Below are 18232 nucleotides of genomic sequence, written 5' to 3'. Positions count from 1 at the left end.
TTATCTTGAACCTCAAGTACTGCTCCAGTAATTGGCTCACCAGTTTGGTTTGTCCATCTATAGGATATGCAGTGGGGGTGCATAGGCCCGACATCCAATAGCCTGAATGTGTTGTGCCAGAGAAGAGACATGAACTATAAGCCTCAGCTGGAAACTACGTGGTTTGGGAATCTATAGAGCAAACTATCTTGTGCAGCAGGAGTTGAGCAGCCATCTAGCAGAAGGCAGGTGGCTGCAAGGGATGAAGTGAGGTCCCAACTGAACACAACCTGGAACTTTTTATTCCAGAACTAACAAATTCAAAAGTAAATCATAGACTACAACATTTACAAAATTGTTCAAGAGGAAGTACCTTGATGTCAGTTATCAAACCCTAAAATTTCAAAGATTTAGAATAAATTAATGCATTATTTTAAAGACATCACAGAGAACCTGTCATCTTGTTATTGCAGCCTTCTACATACGAATACAGGTGTCATCACATTTCATTTTTAATTATTGAGCTAATTTAGGGGCAAAGTATCAAGAAGGCATGAAGCATTTACATGAGTGCCCAAATAAGTTCAACATATTAAGACTACAGATAAGTATATGCCCTTTACACAAATCTGATCAGGCTGGCAGTCGACAGAATACCAACATTTTCTGGGTTGGAAAGTAGTATAAAACTGGACTGTTTCTTCCCAGGTCAACTTTATGGATCTGTACTTCTTGGGTATATAGGCACAGATGCAAGCCTTATAAAAGATTTTTCACTAGTAACTGGCAAGAGTTCAGCATGTGATTCACACAACATAAATTTATATATTTTTCCAACATCAGTCAATATGCTATTTGTCTTATCCATTTCATTTACAGGAAAAGTCAGCTCCCCTGTTAGGGTATGTCTATACAGCAAAGTTATTTCAAAATAACAGCCCTTATTTCTAAATAACTTTCCTAGAATCTACACAGCCAAACCTCTATTTCGAAATAAATTTGAAATAGCGGAGCACTTATTTCGAATTTGGTAAACCCCATTCTATGAGGAATAATGCCAAATTCGAAATAGCTATTTTGAAATAAGTGCTGTGTAGACCCTTATTTCGAAATAGGGGGCCTCCAGCCTTCCCAGGGTGCCCTGGTGGCCACTCCAGCCTCAACCAAGAACACTTCTCTCCCTCTCCCCCTCCCTGGAGCCCTTAAAGGGGCAGACTCTGGCCACAGTGCCTGTGCCAGCTCCAAGCCTGCCAGCCCAGAGCCAGCAGTCACTGCCCCTGACCCAGTGGCCCCAAAACATGAGCCAGCAAGCCACTGACAGCCAGCCCTCCACCGCTCCCCAGGAGCAGTCTGCCAGCTCCCAGGAGCCTGCCAGGGCCCAGAGAAGGCAGGCGCCTTCCTGGTCCAGGGTGGAGATCATGGACCTTATTCAGATGTGGGGGGGATGCCCCCAACGTCCATGAGCTCTGCACTAGACACAGAAATGCGGCCGTCTATGGCAAGATAGCTGCCAGCCTGGCCACCAAAGTCCACATGTGAACCTAGGAGCAGGTTTGCACGAAAATCACGTTGGTCCAGCGAGACCCCCCAACCCTGAGCCCTGAGCATCCCCTCCCGCTTCTTCCCCTTGCTTCCCTTCCAGCTCCCTCCTCCTAGGTTTCCCTTCCCCTCTCCCACCCTCTCTTCTCTCCTCTCCCACCTCTTTTCCCTAGTCTCACCAGAGTTTCATTCCCTCCCCCAGTTTTGAGAGTTTGTGTTCATGAAAATACGTGTATTTTATTTGACATCAGGAAGGGGGGTTAGAGAGGGGTAAGTGGAAGGACATGAGGGAGGAATGAGGCACAGGCCCCCAGTGGGTCAGACCAGGGAGGCTCTTAGTGCTCCTCAGGGTGGAAGCTCTCCCGCAGGGCCTCCTGGATACTGACAAACCCCCAATGGACCTCCCAGATGGCAGCCTACAGAAAGTTCAGCCAGGCTCGCAGCAATATGTCCAAGAGAAGCACCAGAGTGCCCAGGGGCAGCTCTGGCTCCATGTTGCAGAGTGCTGTAGTGTCCCGAGGGAGGGCAACCAGCGCACACAGAGAAAAAATGCTTTGCTTTCCCTCATTGAGGTAGACAAGCAAGCAGAGAAACCTGAGAACTGACTGTCTGGGGTGGGAGCAGTCTCTTTAAGAACAGACCTCAGATAGCCTCAGGCAGCAGCCCCACATTGTAAGTCCTGACCTGGTGCCCTGCCGGAACTGGTTCCGGCCAGCCTTAAATGCGATTCAGAGTCCACTCAGTGTGGACACGTTATTTCAAAATAGCAAAATGATATTTCAAAATGTATTTTGTGTGTAGACGCATTATTTCGAAATAAGCTATTTCAAAATAACTATTTTGAAATAAGATATTTCGAAATAACACTGTAGTGTACACATACCCTTATTTAGTATAATCCCTTTTTTCTTCATGCTCACAGCCTCATTTCTCCCACTCTATCATTGCTCTTTTTTTCATTTGCTTGTCACATTTGTCTTTCATTATTAGAGATTCCAGCTTACCAGGTCTGTACTCCTCACGGGCTGAGTTGATCTGTATTTCAGTCTCGGCAGAAATCTGCAGTTTCTGTGTCACTTCTTCAGCAGTCTTCTTGGTGTTACTCAATACAGTTATCAGACTCTCATCATCCACCAGAGAACACTGAGTGCTTGTCAGTCGATAGAGCAGGTTATCTTCTAGCTCTTTCATCTTTCTCTTGTTGGCAGTCACATCTTCCATGAGATCAGTTCTCTCTTGTTCTAGTTCCTGTTACAGCAAAAAACAATACCTGAGATTAGCAAATGTGCATCAAGAGTAAATGATTGTTCTAACTATCAATGATACTGCATGTTCTCACTGAAACTAGTTTTAATCTGGAGTAATTTTACCGGTTTCACTCAAGTTGCTTCAGATTTATATTTAATGTCTCTGAGAACAGATCTCTCCCCATGTCTGTCCCAAACTCCTGTTTCTTTAAAAAGTGTGTTGCCTAGCACTTTAAACAAGTTTATATAGTTAATAGCAATATGCATGAGATATACCATTCTGTAATCAGGAAGACTTCAGTTAGTCATCTCCCAAGAATATTCAAGTTAAATCCACTTAAATCTACTCTTTTAATACAGTAGTAGGGGATAGTGGTAAAACTAGCTACCATAAATGCACCATAAATTGGATTGGGAGATGAATGTTTTGTGATGCATCTTCTTTGCTGGATGATGAAAATGCTTTTGTTTGAAAATTTGGAAACAGTCTCTATGCCAAGATCGTTTAATGCAAATTGGCTTTCACTTCTGCAGATGTGAGTTCAAGAGATTCTGTGTCACAGGTGAGATACAAAAGGTTGTGTCTCTACACCCATCAGTCACACTCTACACAGGAAATTATGTAGCTGCCAATCTAGCAGAATCTGTAACCTTTTCTCAGTGAAAACCTGGGAGTGGAATAGAATGGAGCATTGTAAATCAGGCCTATGGTGCACTGGCAAAGCTAGGTAGAAAAACTTACATAATAGAAAAGGGCATAATGCAGGCAGCTGCTAACCAACCCAATCATTCTCTCCCTTTCATCATGTAAAATTTCCCCTTTCTAAAAAAGGAGTATCTTCAATTAGCATTACTTCTTTGAGATGTGGCAGCTGAAGCAGAAGATGCTCTGTTATTATCTTTGTCTGCCTCCATCTGTTCCCAAGATACATATGAAAGCATTTTAAGCATTTTTTCCAAAACTCATTTATCCACTTCAAAGAAGTATCAACTTGCAGAAAAATTATTAGAAACAATACAAAATGTGATATTTAAGTTATGTTATCCAGCTTTCTTTACATTCACTTAGGCTTACAAAGAAACTTATACCACCTGACTACTCTCATGCAATTAGAATAATAATTATGACCCCAAGGCCAAATACACATTCATTCCTATATTGTTTCAGCAAGAAAGAACTAGAATAATTTCTTGTCTGTTTTTGGATTCTTCTTTCTCCGCATATTCTGATTAACCAGAAAATTGCAATCAGTCCTTCTTTCCAAGCATCAGGCCTAGCAGAAGGTGTTAGGTTTATGGTTGCAAAATAATACAAACACCGCCTCATTAACAAAAGGCAACCAAAGCACAGGAGCAGTCTCAGGAGAAGGCTTGCTGAACAAGAGTCCACACAGAGAGAAGGGGATGGAGGGAGCTTGGCAATGCAAATCTCTGTCACTCTCACACACTGTGGCTGTGTCTACACTGGGCCACTTATTCCGGAAAATCAGCCGCTTTTCCGGAATAAGCTGCGAGCTGTCTACACTGGCCCTTGAATTTCCAGAAAAGCAACGACGCTCTACTGTACAAAATCAGCCGCTATTCCTGAAAAACTATTCTGCTCCCGCTCAGGCATAAGTCCTTATTCCGGAACACTGTTCCGGAAAAGGGCCAGTGTAGACAGCCCAGTAGTCTTTTCCGGAAAAAAGCCCCGATCGCGAAAATGGCGATCGGGGCTCTTTTGTGGAAAAGCGCGTCTACATTGGCCAAAAGCACGGCTACATTGGCTACATTTCCGGAAAAGCAGCCTGCCAATGTAGATGCTCCTTTTCCGGAAAAACTGAAAACGGAATAGTATTCCGTTTTAAGCAGTTCCGGAAATTCATGCCAGTGTAGACACAGCCTGTATGTGTGTCTGTCATTCTCACAACCACACACTGTTCTTCACCCTCATCTCCCAACCCAACACATACATGGGGTGGGGGTGTTGTTACTTCTGTTACTGCTTGCAAAGTGGGTTATGTTTGGTTTTTTACTAGTATGTCAATTTTATAATTTTCATTTCATTTTGCTTAAATTTAATTATTTGAGTAGTGACCTCTAAAATACTTAACCTGTTGTGGCTGGAGTCATTATCCCCATGGTAACTGCTGCTCCTGGATGTAGCTAGCATGTCCCTGCAACCCCTGAGAAAGACAGAGCAGGGGGTCTCCACAGGCTGTCCTTGCCAGACGCTGCTCCTGCAGCCCCCATTGATCAGGAACAGAGAACAGTGGCCAGCAAAAACTGTGGGCTCAGTGCCTGTAGATACGGGACAGCACATGGTGCCATGGAGCCATTGCTGTACAAGCCAGCTGCTTTCAAGAGTGGTGCAGGGCCAGGGCAGGAGTAAGCCTGCCTTAACCCCATTGCTCCACCACCCAGAAGCCATCTCAGTTAAACGGTACCCAGCCAGAGCTTGCTTCCTGAACCACTGTCCCAGCCCTGAACCTCTTCCTGCATCCAACCTCCTGCCCCAGATGTGAGTTCCCCTTGAGCTTGCACCTTGAATCCCCTCCCCCCGGACTCCAATCCCCCACTCTGGGCTAAGCCCAGAGAGCCTCCCACATGCCAAACCCCTTGGTCCAAGACCAGAGCCTGCACCTCAACCCCCTACCCCAGCCTGGTGAAAGTGAGTGAGGGTGGTGACGAAGAAGGATGGAGTGAGCAGGGTGAGGCCTCAGAGAAGGAGTGACACAGGGGCAGGGTCTCAAAGAAGGGGCAAGAAGGAAGAGGGACCAGGGTATTTGGGTTTGGACCCCCTGTACTTAAATTGAAAAGCCCTACAAGAAGGGCTCCTGTACAGGAAGAGCTCAGTCTCACTCCTGCCTTGGAGCAAGAAGGACCTAGCTGTCTGCTAGTAGAGGATACCTTGGACAGAGCAGCGCTGGGGAAAGGCAGGAGAGCCAAGAAAACTCAGGTCTGAAAAGAGTCCAGCCTGAGGCTCCGTGACAAGGGTCTAGGGAGGTACTAGGACTGTAGAGAAGCAGCCAAGGCAGGAATAGGCAGCAGGTCCACTCCCCTGCCCCCTACCACCACCACCACCACCGCCACCTTGGCAATGATGAAGTGGCCACTATAGTTTACCCCAGAGGGAAGGGCTAGATGATGAAGAGCAGTGGGTAACTGAGCCAAGTGGTGACTTCGGAGTAATGAGGTTCCCCGGAAGGGAAGGACCCCAGTGTGTGGCACTGCTGCAGTGTAGTACACAGAGAAAGGGACACCATAGTCGGGAGGGACATGGGCCTGATATGACATGGTGAGGAACAAGGGAAAAGACAAGTAACAGCAGGACAGTCACCAGCTGGAAGAGGGCACCTTGGAACTGCAAGAGCTAACACCCAAGATTGGCCAGCAGGAGGCAGTGTGGCAGTGAGCAAACCTGTCACAGTGAGCATTGGCATTGTCTTGGGTGACTACTGGGAGAGGCAGAATAGCCTCATTCGAGGAAGAGGAAGATGATGCAAGTACCACTGGTGGTACTGTCTCTGGGGCCTGCTCCACCTGAGCCTCTTCTCCCAACTGTATTATAGGGAAAGTTTTTGGTACCAACATTAAACAACATTAGGCAGGTGCAATTGACTGTCTGTCTGAGGCTATGGAGGTTAACTTAGGGCCTTGCACCGGCTGAATGAAGCCCCACAGAGTTCATGGGAAAATCAGTGGTGCCACATGAACGGCAGTTGCCACTGATGGTGGACCTTGACCCACTTGTAAGCAACCTTGGTCCAATTCTGAGGCCCAAGACTGGGGGTCAAACTCCAGTGACTGGGAGTGTGCAGAGCCCAACCAGGAATCTCACCCCCAGCTGTATTCACACCCTCGCTCCTATAGGTGATTGATGATCCAATGCACCATGATCCCAATGGTGTCATATTGGGAATCACTAGGCTTCTTATACCAGTTGCAGTCCTTGAACCTTGGGGAGAGGGGCATACCTCATCCCCAGGTTACGTCCAATCATAGAAGCTAAAATTATAACTAATCAATAACTAAGGGGATTGTAACTAGAGAATAACTATCTACAACACAATTCACAGGCAGCAACTGAGATTGCGATGCCGAATCAGGTAGCGTTCCATGCACTGCCACTGGTGGTAAGAAGAAACTGTAGGTGGAGGGGGCCCACAGTGCCTCTTATAACGTGCCATATGGACACCACTTCAGGGATTGCCAGAACCAAGCCCCTACGGATACTGCTAAAGGGAAAAAAATCCAGCATCGATGTATATGGCGAGCACACATGCCTAACTTGTAATGGACATGAGCAAGCACTCAAAGAAGAATTCTGCATTTCTCTATACAAAGTGTCACATAATCCCTCATCCATTCCAGCCATGTTCCATAGAGCAGGCATCAGCCTGGTACGTATTAGTGCAGGCTCTAACCTAGCTCAGCAATGGGCAACCACCAAGTATGAGAGGGCCTCAGGAGTTACCCTCCACCTCAGCGGGCCACAGCAGTCCGTGACCCATTGGGGTTCCACCTGCAGCCCCACAGCCCCTTTACCTGCCCTCCTCCCGTATGTGCCTCTCATGCATTCACTCCCCCCCCCCCCCCCCCCCGCACTTTTAGAGGGCCATGTATTGCCTGATTTACGCTCCATCCCAACTCCTCCACCTCCCTCCCAGAGCTGGAATGCTGCGAATCATACCTGTTTCTCTGTGAGAATGACTCTCCCTAGGAGCTGATCTTCTAGACCTTTCACAGTCACAGTAAAGTCAATAATGGAGGTGCGAGCACTAATTTCAGGGGTATATGCTGGATTTGGGAGTTTGGTGGTGAGGTAAAGTCTGAAGCCATTCATGACATCTACTTCCTTATCACCAACTTTTACCTTATTGGAAAACACAATGAGATGTTAATGAAACAGACAGATGAGCTGAAAAGCACTGATAGGAATGGTCACAATCTTACTATATATTTCAGAACTTGTGAATTTAATTGTTCCGTTATTGCATTTTTGAAAGATCTAACTAAAAAGCCAATTCTATATTTAGAAAATATGCAAAGATAATATCCAGGCAGTGACTAAAACTACTCATTCATGAACTTGTATGATTCCATAATTTCTGGGGCGTGATGCATGCAATAATTAATTTACAATACACCAAAAAGGGATTTTAAAGATTGCTTTATTTTAATACTTATAATTCCACTTAAGAATAAAAGAGAAAAAAATGCAGGTTTTAAATATCTTGGCTATCCACAAATCCAAACATGAGGCTATCATAGCTCTATAGAATGGGTATTATTTTAATATTTGAATGGACTCTTCTATATTTATTTTTTCTTCTTTTACCTTATAGGAAGAACCAGTTTTGATGAAGTTTTTCTCCAAAACATGATCCAATGCTGGATCAAGCTCTTCCCCAACATCTTCAATGAGCATTGGCCTTCCCAGAGAAAGACTGTCTTCTAAGTGGTTTCTGAAATACTTGTGATTCAGAGAAGTGATCTAGAAATACAACAACATAGCCAATATAATATGCTGCACTTCATTATGACAGCACTGGTAAAAACAAAATATTTTTATTATGTTGTTATGGCGATGTCATTGAAAGAGACAAAAGCTAAAGATCAAGGGTAAGAAGAAAGATGTGATTTCACAAGTGCTCAGCATTAGTTGAAATACTCTCACTCTCCAAGAAGAAGTGAATGGGAATTTTCCATTGAAAACTGCCGATAAATTGACTCTATGAAACAGGGTCAAATATGACACATTTTCCAATCTAAAAACAGTTGAGAAATTATTTATAGTACAAAACCCTGGCATTTTTTAAAACAAAAATTAATCAATCTTTTTAGCTTGAATGGCTTTTCATTTAGAAATGTAAGCTAATTAGACTAAAAAGAAAACAGGTCAAAATCAAAATTGACCAAATTTTTCAGGACAAAAACCTTTCCAAACACCTGAAATGAAAATAAAAAAATCTGGGTTTTGATTTGTGAAAATTCAATTTTGATTTTTCATTACAATTCATGAAAATATTTGTGGGCAGAAAAACCATTTCCCACTCAATGCTAGTCATTTGTAAAACTTCTATTAACTTCAGTGGAAGCAAAATTAGGCCAACACTAAGCATTATTGAGTGTCTTGTCCCCCCCCCCTACCCTGCAATTGATAATCAAAAGTTCATGCGCTTGACTCAACACGATGGTACTTCAGTTTTGCATTGGTTTTATTCCCCTAGAATAAAAACTGAATATAGCATTCATTAACTCAGTCTTAAATTTAATATTTTCCTATATAAAATGATTTACATAGTACAAATCCTATAACATTAATTTTACTTTTTAAGCTTAAAACTCAGCTGCTTTTTTCTTTTCAAATAAACAAAACCAACAATAAAGTATATCATCACAATGTAGCTTGTTTGCTTTTGCCTAATTCAAATTGAGTAATATTTTATTAATACCGCTATTTATATAATTGTTATCAATGCAGAAGAGATACAGAACTTTCAGGTACCAGTTACAGAAAAATACAAGGCTCCTGCTTGGGAGGTGTTACTTCTAAATATCTACAAATATCTGCCATTAACCACTTGCAACTTCCCCTTAAAACTCCTTTGCCACAATGTCTACTTGCCCACTAGTATGCAAAGACCACTGTCAACATGCTGATCCATATTGTCTCTCTGTTTTTTTGTACTCTGTCTGTATTCATCTGGGATGTGTCTACACTGGGCCACTTATTCTGGAAAAGCGGCTGTAACTTGCCAGCTGTCTACACTGGCCGCTTGCTTTTCCGGAAAAGCAATGACAATCTACTGTAAAATTGTCAGTGTTTTTCCGGAAAAACTATGCTGCTCCCGTTCGGGCAAAAGTCCTTTTCCAGAAAAACTATACTGGAAAAGGGCCAGTGTAGACAGCACAGTAGTCTTTTCCACAAAAAAGCCCTGATCGCGAAAATGACTATCGGGGCTTTTTTCCGGAAAAGCGCATCTACATTGGCCATGGACGCTTTTCCGGAAAAAGTGCTTTTCCGGAAAAGCATCCTACCAATGTAGACGCGCTTTTTCCGGAAATACTTATAACAGAAAACTGTTCCGTTTTAAGCATTTCCGGAAAAGAGTGCCAGTGTAGACATAGCCCTGTTGTCTCTTCTTGTCTCAGATTTAAGTCATAAACTCTTTGCAGCAAGGAACATCTTTTTCGTCTATGTTTGTACAGCACCTAGCACAATGTGGTTCTGATCCATGACTAGGGCTCTTAAGTGCTACACTAATAAATGATAACAAAAAATAATAATAATAGCTATTATCTTTTTCTAACTGAACAGAAAGCTATGGAATATCATGATGCTGTGCCTGAATAATTTAATCTGCAATTTTGGTCTCCCATGTTTAAGAAAGACCAAAGGTTGTTTAATGTAACCAAAAGAAGGCTGAGGAGAGATAGGATTGCTCTCTATTAATAATCAGAGGGATAAATGCCAGCGAGCAAGAGAAGTTATTTAAGTTAAGCACTAATGCTGACATAAGAACAAATGGACATTAACTGGCCATCAACAAGTTTACGTTTGAAATTAGATGAAGGTTTCTAATTATCAGAGGAGTGACATTCTGAAAGAGGTTTCCAAGGGGAGCAAATGAGGGGCAAAAAATGTAACTGACTTCAAAACTGAGCTTGATAAGATTAGAGAGTTTAATAAGTTTAGTGTGATGAGATTCCCTACTATGGTATGTAGCCAATCTACAACTGCTAGTAGCAAATTTCTCCAAGAGTGTTAGCCGGTGGCTGGGGTAATGAGTGGTCTATGAGCCCTATCACACCTGAGTCTTTGACTACTAGGACAGAGTCCGTTCGCAGCGGGCAGCCAGGGAGGCTGACGGGCGCCCCAAGAGTCTGCTCTGTGGAGGCGGCATGACTCAACGCTCATCTCTTACTGCGTTTACCCCGACCGGCTACGGTTCTTTTTTTATTGTGTTTGGTTCTGTTACAGCAACAGGAGAAGTCAGGTTAAAGCTTAAACAGTTACTATTTTATTGTTACAAGGCAAGCTTCGCTGTCAAATGTTACTGCTGAGTTACAGATGACACAGCCACTACAAAGACAAAGACAGAAAATACAATGTCACTTAAAGGTACCATGGAACCCTTTTGGTTCCCTGAGCTCTTATTGAATGCGCACAAACAGACACCTAGCAGGTATATTCTCACCCCTGCGATCCTTACTCCGGCGAAGCCAGCGTTTCTCTCAATCCCAATGGGAAGCAGTCGATACAAAATGATGGCATTCCTAAAGTCTCGAGGGTCCGAGACCACCTGACCAGCAGGTATATGGGTGGATCTCCAATTAGAGTGGGGCACAGGGCCCCACTTTATACCCCTGTGGTCACGTAGACGCTTCTCTTGTCATTAAAATGCCAATTAAGTTGGAACGTCTTTGTGACGCCCATTCCCACAGGGGGTCCAAAGCTTAATTTGCACTTGTGAGGTGGAGGTAACTAAATCATTAGGACTGGACATTCTTCTTCTGATGGGGCAGCAGATTCCTCTTCTGGGACGGTGTGTAGACATATCAATACTGGTACCAGCCAAGGGCAGCTCGAGGCCCCGATCGCCTGCTGTCCCAATTGCCGCTGTTATCTGGTTCCTGTCTAGCATCCAGGGCCATTGCTTTTCCAGCACCTCTGGAGGCCCTGGAGCCTTTGAAGACAGAGTTTCATTTTCAAGGATTCTCTCTCCCAAGGATGTCAGAGGGAGGGAAGAGAGAGAGGGGGAGGGGGTTTCTGTCTGGCTACAAAGGGCCAGTGATGGCATGAACATTACATGGGAAGGGCTCTGAGATACTACAGATAATTCCTTCTATGTGTCTGGCGGGTGGGTCTTGCTCACATTCTCAGGGTCTAGCTGATCACTATATTTGAGATTGGGCAGAAACTTTCCCCAAAGTCAGATTGCTAGACATTCCAGGGTTGGGGGGGATGTTTGTTTGTTTGTTTGTTTGTTTGTTTGTTTGGTGCTTTTTTGCCTTCCTCTGCAGCATGGGGTAGGGTCAGTCACAGATTTAAATTAGTGTAAATAGTAGATACTCTGTAACCTTTAGTCTTTAAACCAGCTAGATTAGATGATCATGATGGTGTCTTCTGGCCTATCAGTCTATAAAAAGACATGTGCATTTTCATTTTCCTAGGGTTTATGGCATGTAACAAGTTCATTGTGGTCTTTATTAGGCCTTTCATCTACACACTAACAGGAAAATTCTTCACTGGATTATATTTCTAAAATGTCCATTGGAGTGAACATGTTTGCCTGGTTACAAGGTAACAAAGGAGACAATTTGCTCTAGTGGTAAATGCTTAATCTACCTCAAGTGCACACTGACTGCAGGCAATACACACCTTACGTAGTGCAGTGTTAGCTATAATCTGGACCCTGACAATGAGCCAAGCATTTTGACAGCTACAACAGAGCTACTATAGGGTATGAAATTATTTGCATTCATATTACCTGAAGTTCATTCTTGGTTTCCTTATTTTTAATCCACATTTTGCCTTGAGTCTGTGGATCGATTAACAAAGGATAACGAGCTGCTTTTGTAGCAATAATTCCATTCTGAATTGATAGGTCATCATTTGGCAATCCTTGGAGGTTCCACTCACTGATGGTTGGAGCATCAATCAACATCTCTGTGAGATTTAGCTTATTGCCAAAGGGAATCTTCCGGGTTTTCATTTCCTTTTGCCAGTCATTTAACAACAGATTGCGGAACTCTTGGTTAAAAGGACCAGAATAGGACAGAAAAGCTGTAGCCAGCAATACATCTCCTAAAAAAAAAGCATGAGATAGTGAATCCCTGTGGCAGCTCTGTTAGGATAATACATATGCTCGCAGGAAACAAGCGAGATAGGCAAAGCTTCTATTGCAGAACTTAAAAATGCACATATGCTATATTTGCTTGACTATGTTATGTGCAAAATACTAATTTTTTTCCTACAAGTTTTAATCTCATGGGATCATTTAAAACACTTAGTTTTTCCAAGATGTTCTGAAAATTCCCAGAGTTTCACACCAGGAAGAATCTCTTATTTTTGTTTGCTTCCCCCTAGTTTTTAATCTTTAGCCGGAGGTAGGGGAAAGGTCTCGTGCTGATGATCTCCATCAGCTTTAGGGATTTTCCCCTCTCCCTGCTCTGCAGTGAAAAGCAGGAGTGCAGAGGAAATAGCCATCTGAGGCAGAAAGAAGCAACAGTACAGTGTCTATTGTTGGCAGGAACTACAAGAGCAGAGTTTTCCCCCAGTCACATTGTTGCTCAGTGCAGAGAGCCCATCCTACCTTGAGAAAACAGGGGATGTGATGCAGAAAATACTGTATCCCCAGGAACATCTATGCTGCACACTCACTCTGGGCAGTGTACACAATGCACAAATTATATGCCCCTCACAAGTAAAAATAATAGCACAGATTAGCAATGACATGCCAATATATATACCATGTATACACACACACACACACACACCATGGCTTCTCTGCATACCCAAGCAGAGACACCCTCATCTTGCTGCTATTGTTAGCATTATTGATCTCTTCCCCACCTCTATTCTTGCTGCTGGAGCATTTCCCCAATGTAGACTGCAGTGCAAAGTGGGGAGCTGCTGGGCATTTCTCCGCTGCCATCCCCTGCCAGAGCCTTACACCAATGCAGATAGCTACATATCACAGTAGGGATGCAGCTGGCTTTTCACTTTGGCATGTAACTACCCATACCCCATGTGCCAGAGGTGTAACAGTGTAGACCTACTTCTTGTGTCCACTTCACTAAATGGGAGAGAAAGCAAGGAATATTCTTGTTTTCAAATATTCCAGAAACCCATGACTTGATTCAACAAAGGAACATATTCAACTTTATCCATTATTTTTCTAATTCTACAGCAATTATCAGGATGGCATGCTAGTGTACTCATTAGCATCTGTGATATCTCTTGGACAGGGTCTGAACTGTTCAACCCACAAGTTTCATACAGCTAGAAGAGAAATTGTTTTTTTCAGCTCAAGAAGCAGGGGCTTGGGTTTTTGGAGCATAAGGACTTGAGCTCATTCCCATTAATTTCCCAATGGTCTTGGCACACATCATAGCCACTGTTACATTCTACAGGGCTATGGGTGTTACATGGTAAGAGAAGAAAAATTAACATATGTGAAAATGGTACTTGAACAGTGGTTATGTCCTTGCATTGTGTGTCTGATAGACAAATCCAGCTCAAATGCCCAACAATAATAATAAAATAGTTAACTTATATAGTCATGTCCGTTAAAAGTTTTCTGTTAAAAGTATTTGCAGAAAAGAGCGTCTAGATTGGCATGGAGACTTTTCCGCAAAAGCACTTTTTGCGGAAAAGCATCCGTGCCAATCTAGACGCGCTTTTGCGCAAAAAAGCCCCGATCGCCATTTGTGCGATCGGGGCTTTTTTGCGCAAAACAAATCTGAGCTGTCTACATTTACCCTTTTGCGCAAAAGCTTTGCACAAAAGGACTTTTGCACAAATGGGACAGCATAGTATTTCTGCAAGAAGCACTGATTTCTTACATGAGAGCGTCAGTGTTCTTGCGGAAATTCAAGCGGCCAGTGTAGACAGCTGGCAAGTTTTTCCGCAAAAGCAGCTGCCATCTAGACACAGCCCTAGAGTGGAGCGCCCATAGGGAGACTATTCAAGGAAGAACCAGGATTTCACTAGCAGGATCTGGAAAACTGTAAATATAATTATAAGTCAAAATATGTATTGGAAAATTGTCCAAAAGTTATTCGACCCTCGAAGAATAAGTGTGAGGAGGATACACTGTATTATTAATACAGAACAATTAATCTGTATTTCAAGCACAAATCTTAACATCTTCAGTTATGCAAATTATGCTGCTTCTGTACTAGTCACCATTAACATATCATCTTCTACTGGCTGCACTCCCTAATATTACTATACAAGCATGGAAGTATCATGAGTTACCACTAGTTTTATATGCTGTAGAAGCTATTTTGTACCATACCATGTGCACCTTGCTTTTATGTAGTGTTTCTCACCCAAAGATGGGGAAAAAAGGTTCCTTAGAAAGAGAATTGGTCTTTAAACTCATTTTAGAACTAAAGACACTGAGGAAAGATTGAATAACATGTCCAAAGAAGAGATTTGCAGGAAAGGAATAGAACTCAAGTGACCTTAATTGCACTCCAGTATATAGTCACAGAATGAGTTCACAGTAAGCCTGAATAATGAAAAACTATTCTTACCCACAAGTCTCTTGGTTTGTGCAGCAAACTCTTTACTCTGTTCAGTCCATCTCTCTTTTTCACCTGCTAGGCCACTTATAAGACTGGAGGCTGTTTGCATCTTGTGTCTGCAGCGTTCTGCATCCTCAAGCAGGGTCTACAGAACACACACACAAAACTGATTGGAAGTGGAAGGAAAAACTTAATCTTAAATAAAATGTTAATGGTATAAGCATGACTTACAAATAATACTTTAACATTTACTGCATTACCATACACCAAATATCATGGTGCACAGCATATAGTATGAAGCATAATGCAGGACTATGTAGCACTTTAAAGACTAACAAGATGGTTTATTAGATGATGAGCTTTCGTGGGCCAGACCCACTTCCTCAGATCAAATAGTGGAAGAAAATAGTCACAACCATATATACCAAAGGATACAATTAAAAAAAATGAACACATATGAAAAGGACAAATCACATTTCAGAACAGAAGGGGGATGCGGGAAGGAAGGAAGGTAAGTGTCTGTGAGTTAATGATATTAGAGGTGGGGAAAGTTAGATGTCTGTGAGCTAATGGTATTAGAGGTGATAACTGGGGAAGCTATCTTGGTAATGGGTAAGGTAGTTGGGATCTTTGTTCAAGCCCCCCAGAGAGTGTCGAATTTTAACGTGAATGACAGTTCAGAGGATTCCCTTTCAAGTGCAGATGTAAAAGGTCTTTGTAGCAGAATGCAGGTGGTTAAGTTGTTGAGACAGTGTCCTTTCTGGTTAAAATGTCAAGAAATAGGCATACCTGGGTGGTCGACAAATGCCTTTGATGTCGACCCCCGCGCATCCAGACTACCGCGCTGAGCCGACAAACAGCTGATCAGCTGTTTGTCGGCTCAGCGCGGCAGCCATGTAAATTTAAATGAAACGGTGATTATTTAAATCGCCGCTTCATTTTCCTATGCCTGGTAGCCTAATCTACATGCCTCTGGCGACAGAGGCATGTAGTCTAGACGTACCCAAAGAGATGGCACCTAAAAGGGGAAGACCCCATTCCTCTGTGCAATGTAGGGAGCTGCTAGAAATAAGGGAACCCCCTGTATTTTATTGTGTGTGGTATGGGTGGGAACAAAGGGGACCCAGCCACTGCCCCAGAGACAGTGGACCCAAAATTCACGTCTGAATGAATGTATCACGCAGATCTGACCACCCTAAGAAGATTAACAAATTTACTTCCTCCTCTCCTGTATTATGTGCTTGCCCTCAAGGACCAAAACTTAATACCCTTTGAGCCCCCTGATTAGGAAAACTCTGGTTGTGCCCCTTTGTGGGATGCTTTTAATTTGATTCCGTTTTTTTCTCTATATGCATGCATGTCAAGTGCTGGTGAAAGGTGCATTACATCTGCTGGCTCGGGAGCTTCAATTCCAGAATTTCAAATGGCTGTGCATAGAACCATTCACATAGCAAATGCAATGTTCAGTGCATGAAGCTTTGTGCTGCACACACATTGGGTTTCAATGGAACAGAAAATTTATGAAAAGCAAAAAGAGGAGGCTTCGAATAAATTGAATGTTTGCTTCCTAAACATTCTCTTCCAAAGAACAATACATGAGTTTGAGGAGAAGCCCTGTGTTTTGTAGCTGCATAAATAGTATCAAGGACTAAAAGAATCAAAGAATATCTCAATGTAAAGAATACTGCACCTGTTTTTCCCTCATGGCTTTTTCATACTCTGCTTGTACAAAATCTAATTCAGCTTGCTTGTCATCCAACTCTGCTTGGGCTTTTTGCAGATCCAGCATGGCAGTGGCAAGGCGGTTCTCCTGGACTGCCAAATTAGCCTACGAAGTATAGATATGCAAAGCAAATTCATACATCGAATATTTCAAAGAAGCACATCGCAATTAGATCTTCACAGAATTATATTTAAAATCTAAACTGAGCTGTCTGATTGAGATATCACTCAGAATCCTTTCAATTCAATTGTGTGACAGACTGAATTCTGCTGCAATTATGTGGTAAAAAACTTCACAGGTGGGGATAAAGTGCTTCATTCAGATGACTCTCAAAATTTTCTCAGACATGTGTACAAGGAAAATGCTTTTGAATTCAAATATAAACATCATAGATCTATGGCTATTCCACACTCAGTTCATGTTCTTCTCATTCCTTCTTACTCAGTATCATTGTACTCTTTGAAAGGCCTCAAAATACAAAGGAGATAATGAACCCTCTATTCTAATAGACAGTACTAGCAAGTCAATGCTAAAGGTCATGTATTTCCCTAAGTTATGGTACAAGTCCCATGCTTATTTTAAGAATTTTATGAATGTAGACAAAGGCTTATAGGTAGGCCAGGTAGTTGTCTTATGCTTTCCCCTGCCTAGTCAGCAGAAACCAACTGAAAAAAAACCGCTCCCATGCATGGAGTAGCTAGGGATTCCTTTGATATAAAAGGTTATGAAGCTAGCAGAGACAGCTCAACACCATTCACTCCTGGGTCCCCTCAGTGTAGGAAAAGCACTGGCAGAAGGCAGCAATGTTTTGCAATCCTCGGGTGTGTCTAAACTACAGGGTTTTGTCGACAAAAGCTCACTTTCGTCGACAAAACTATACCTCCGTCTACACTTCCGCCACGTTCTATCAAAAAAGCAGCTTGCTTTGACGACAGTACTGGTTGTATTCTAGACTCTCTTTTTTGACAGAGGCTTTGTCGACAGTATCTGTCGACAAAGGCTCTGTCGAAAAAGGCGTGCTGTCTAGACGGACCCCTACAGTGTAACAATATGGTTTTTCTGCAGCCATATTGGTAGGCCTAAAGCCTTCCTCTGTAGCTAGATTGAAGAGCAGTAGCTACTAGCTGTAAAGCCTGGATTCACATACTCACACTCATCTAAATTGCATTAATATAGTTTCACACCAGGCTGTTAAGAAGGAGATCCTGTCCTAATGGTACCCATTGTCACCAGATAAAGAAATAGATATCAAGATGGGTAGAGAAAACTAAGCTTAACAGCATTTCGTCTGGCGAGAAACTGTTTATCAATAGTTGAGGTTGTGGAATCCGCATTCTGTGATTATGGTCTTCACTTTCCTATTGTTTATGTGATATCTGTCTGGTTTGTAACTGTTTCTGTCTGCTGTATAATTAATTTGATTAGGTGTAAATCTACTAAGGTGGTGGGGATATGATTGGTTAGGTAATTCTGTTACAGAACATTATGGGTATGTCTACACTAC

The 18232-nt window shown here is 42.7% G+C and overlaps 1 protein-coding gene across 2 annotated transcripts in view; it reads right to left on the bottom strand.

Moving 5' to 3' along the window:
* The window catches only part of DNAH5 (dynein axonemal heavy chain 5), a 246615-nt gene that overhangs the window by 46687 nt on the left and 181696 nt on the right, over positions 1 to 18232 (bottom strand). For both annotated transcript variants that reach the window (XM_089776436.1, XM_089776437.1), the window contains 6 exons: positions 16696 to 16833; positions 15015 to 15150; positions 12242 to 12558; positions 8086 to 8241; positions 7438 to 7620; positions 2523 to 2766 (listed from right to left, as the gene is read on the bottom strand). In XM_089776436.1, coding sequence (XP_089632562.1) covers positions 2523 to 2766; positions 7438 to 7620; positions 8086 to 8241; positions 12242 to 12558; positions 15015 to 15150; positions 16696 to 16833 — 1174 coding nt within the window. The remainder of the gene's footprint in view (positions 1 to 2522; positions 2767 to 7437; positions 7621 to 8085; positions 8242 to 12241; positions 12559 to 15014; positions 15151 to 16695; positions 16834 to 18232) is intronic.

This window comes from Pelodiscus sinensis, chromosome 2 (assembly GCF_052426305.1).
Source record: "Pelodiscus sinensis isolate ZL-2025 chromosome 2, ASM5242630v1, whole genome shotgun sequence".
NCBI lineage: Eukaryota > Metazoa > Chordata > Testudines > Trionychidae > Pelodiscus > Pelodiscus sinensis.
This window is presented reverse-complemented; position numbering and strand designations above follow the sequence as displayed.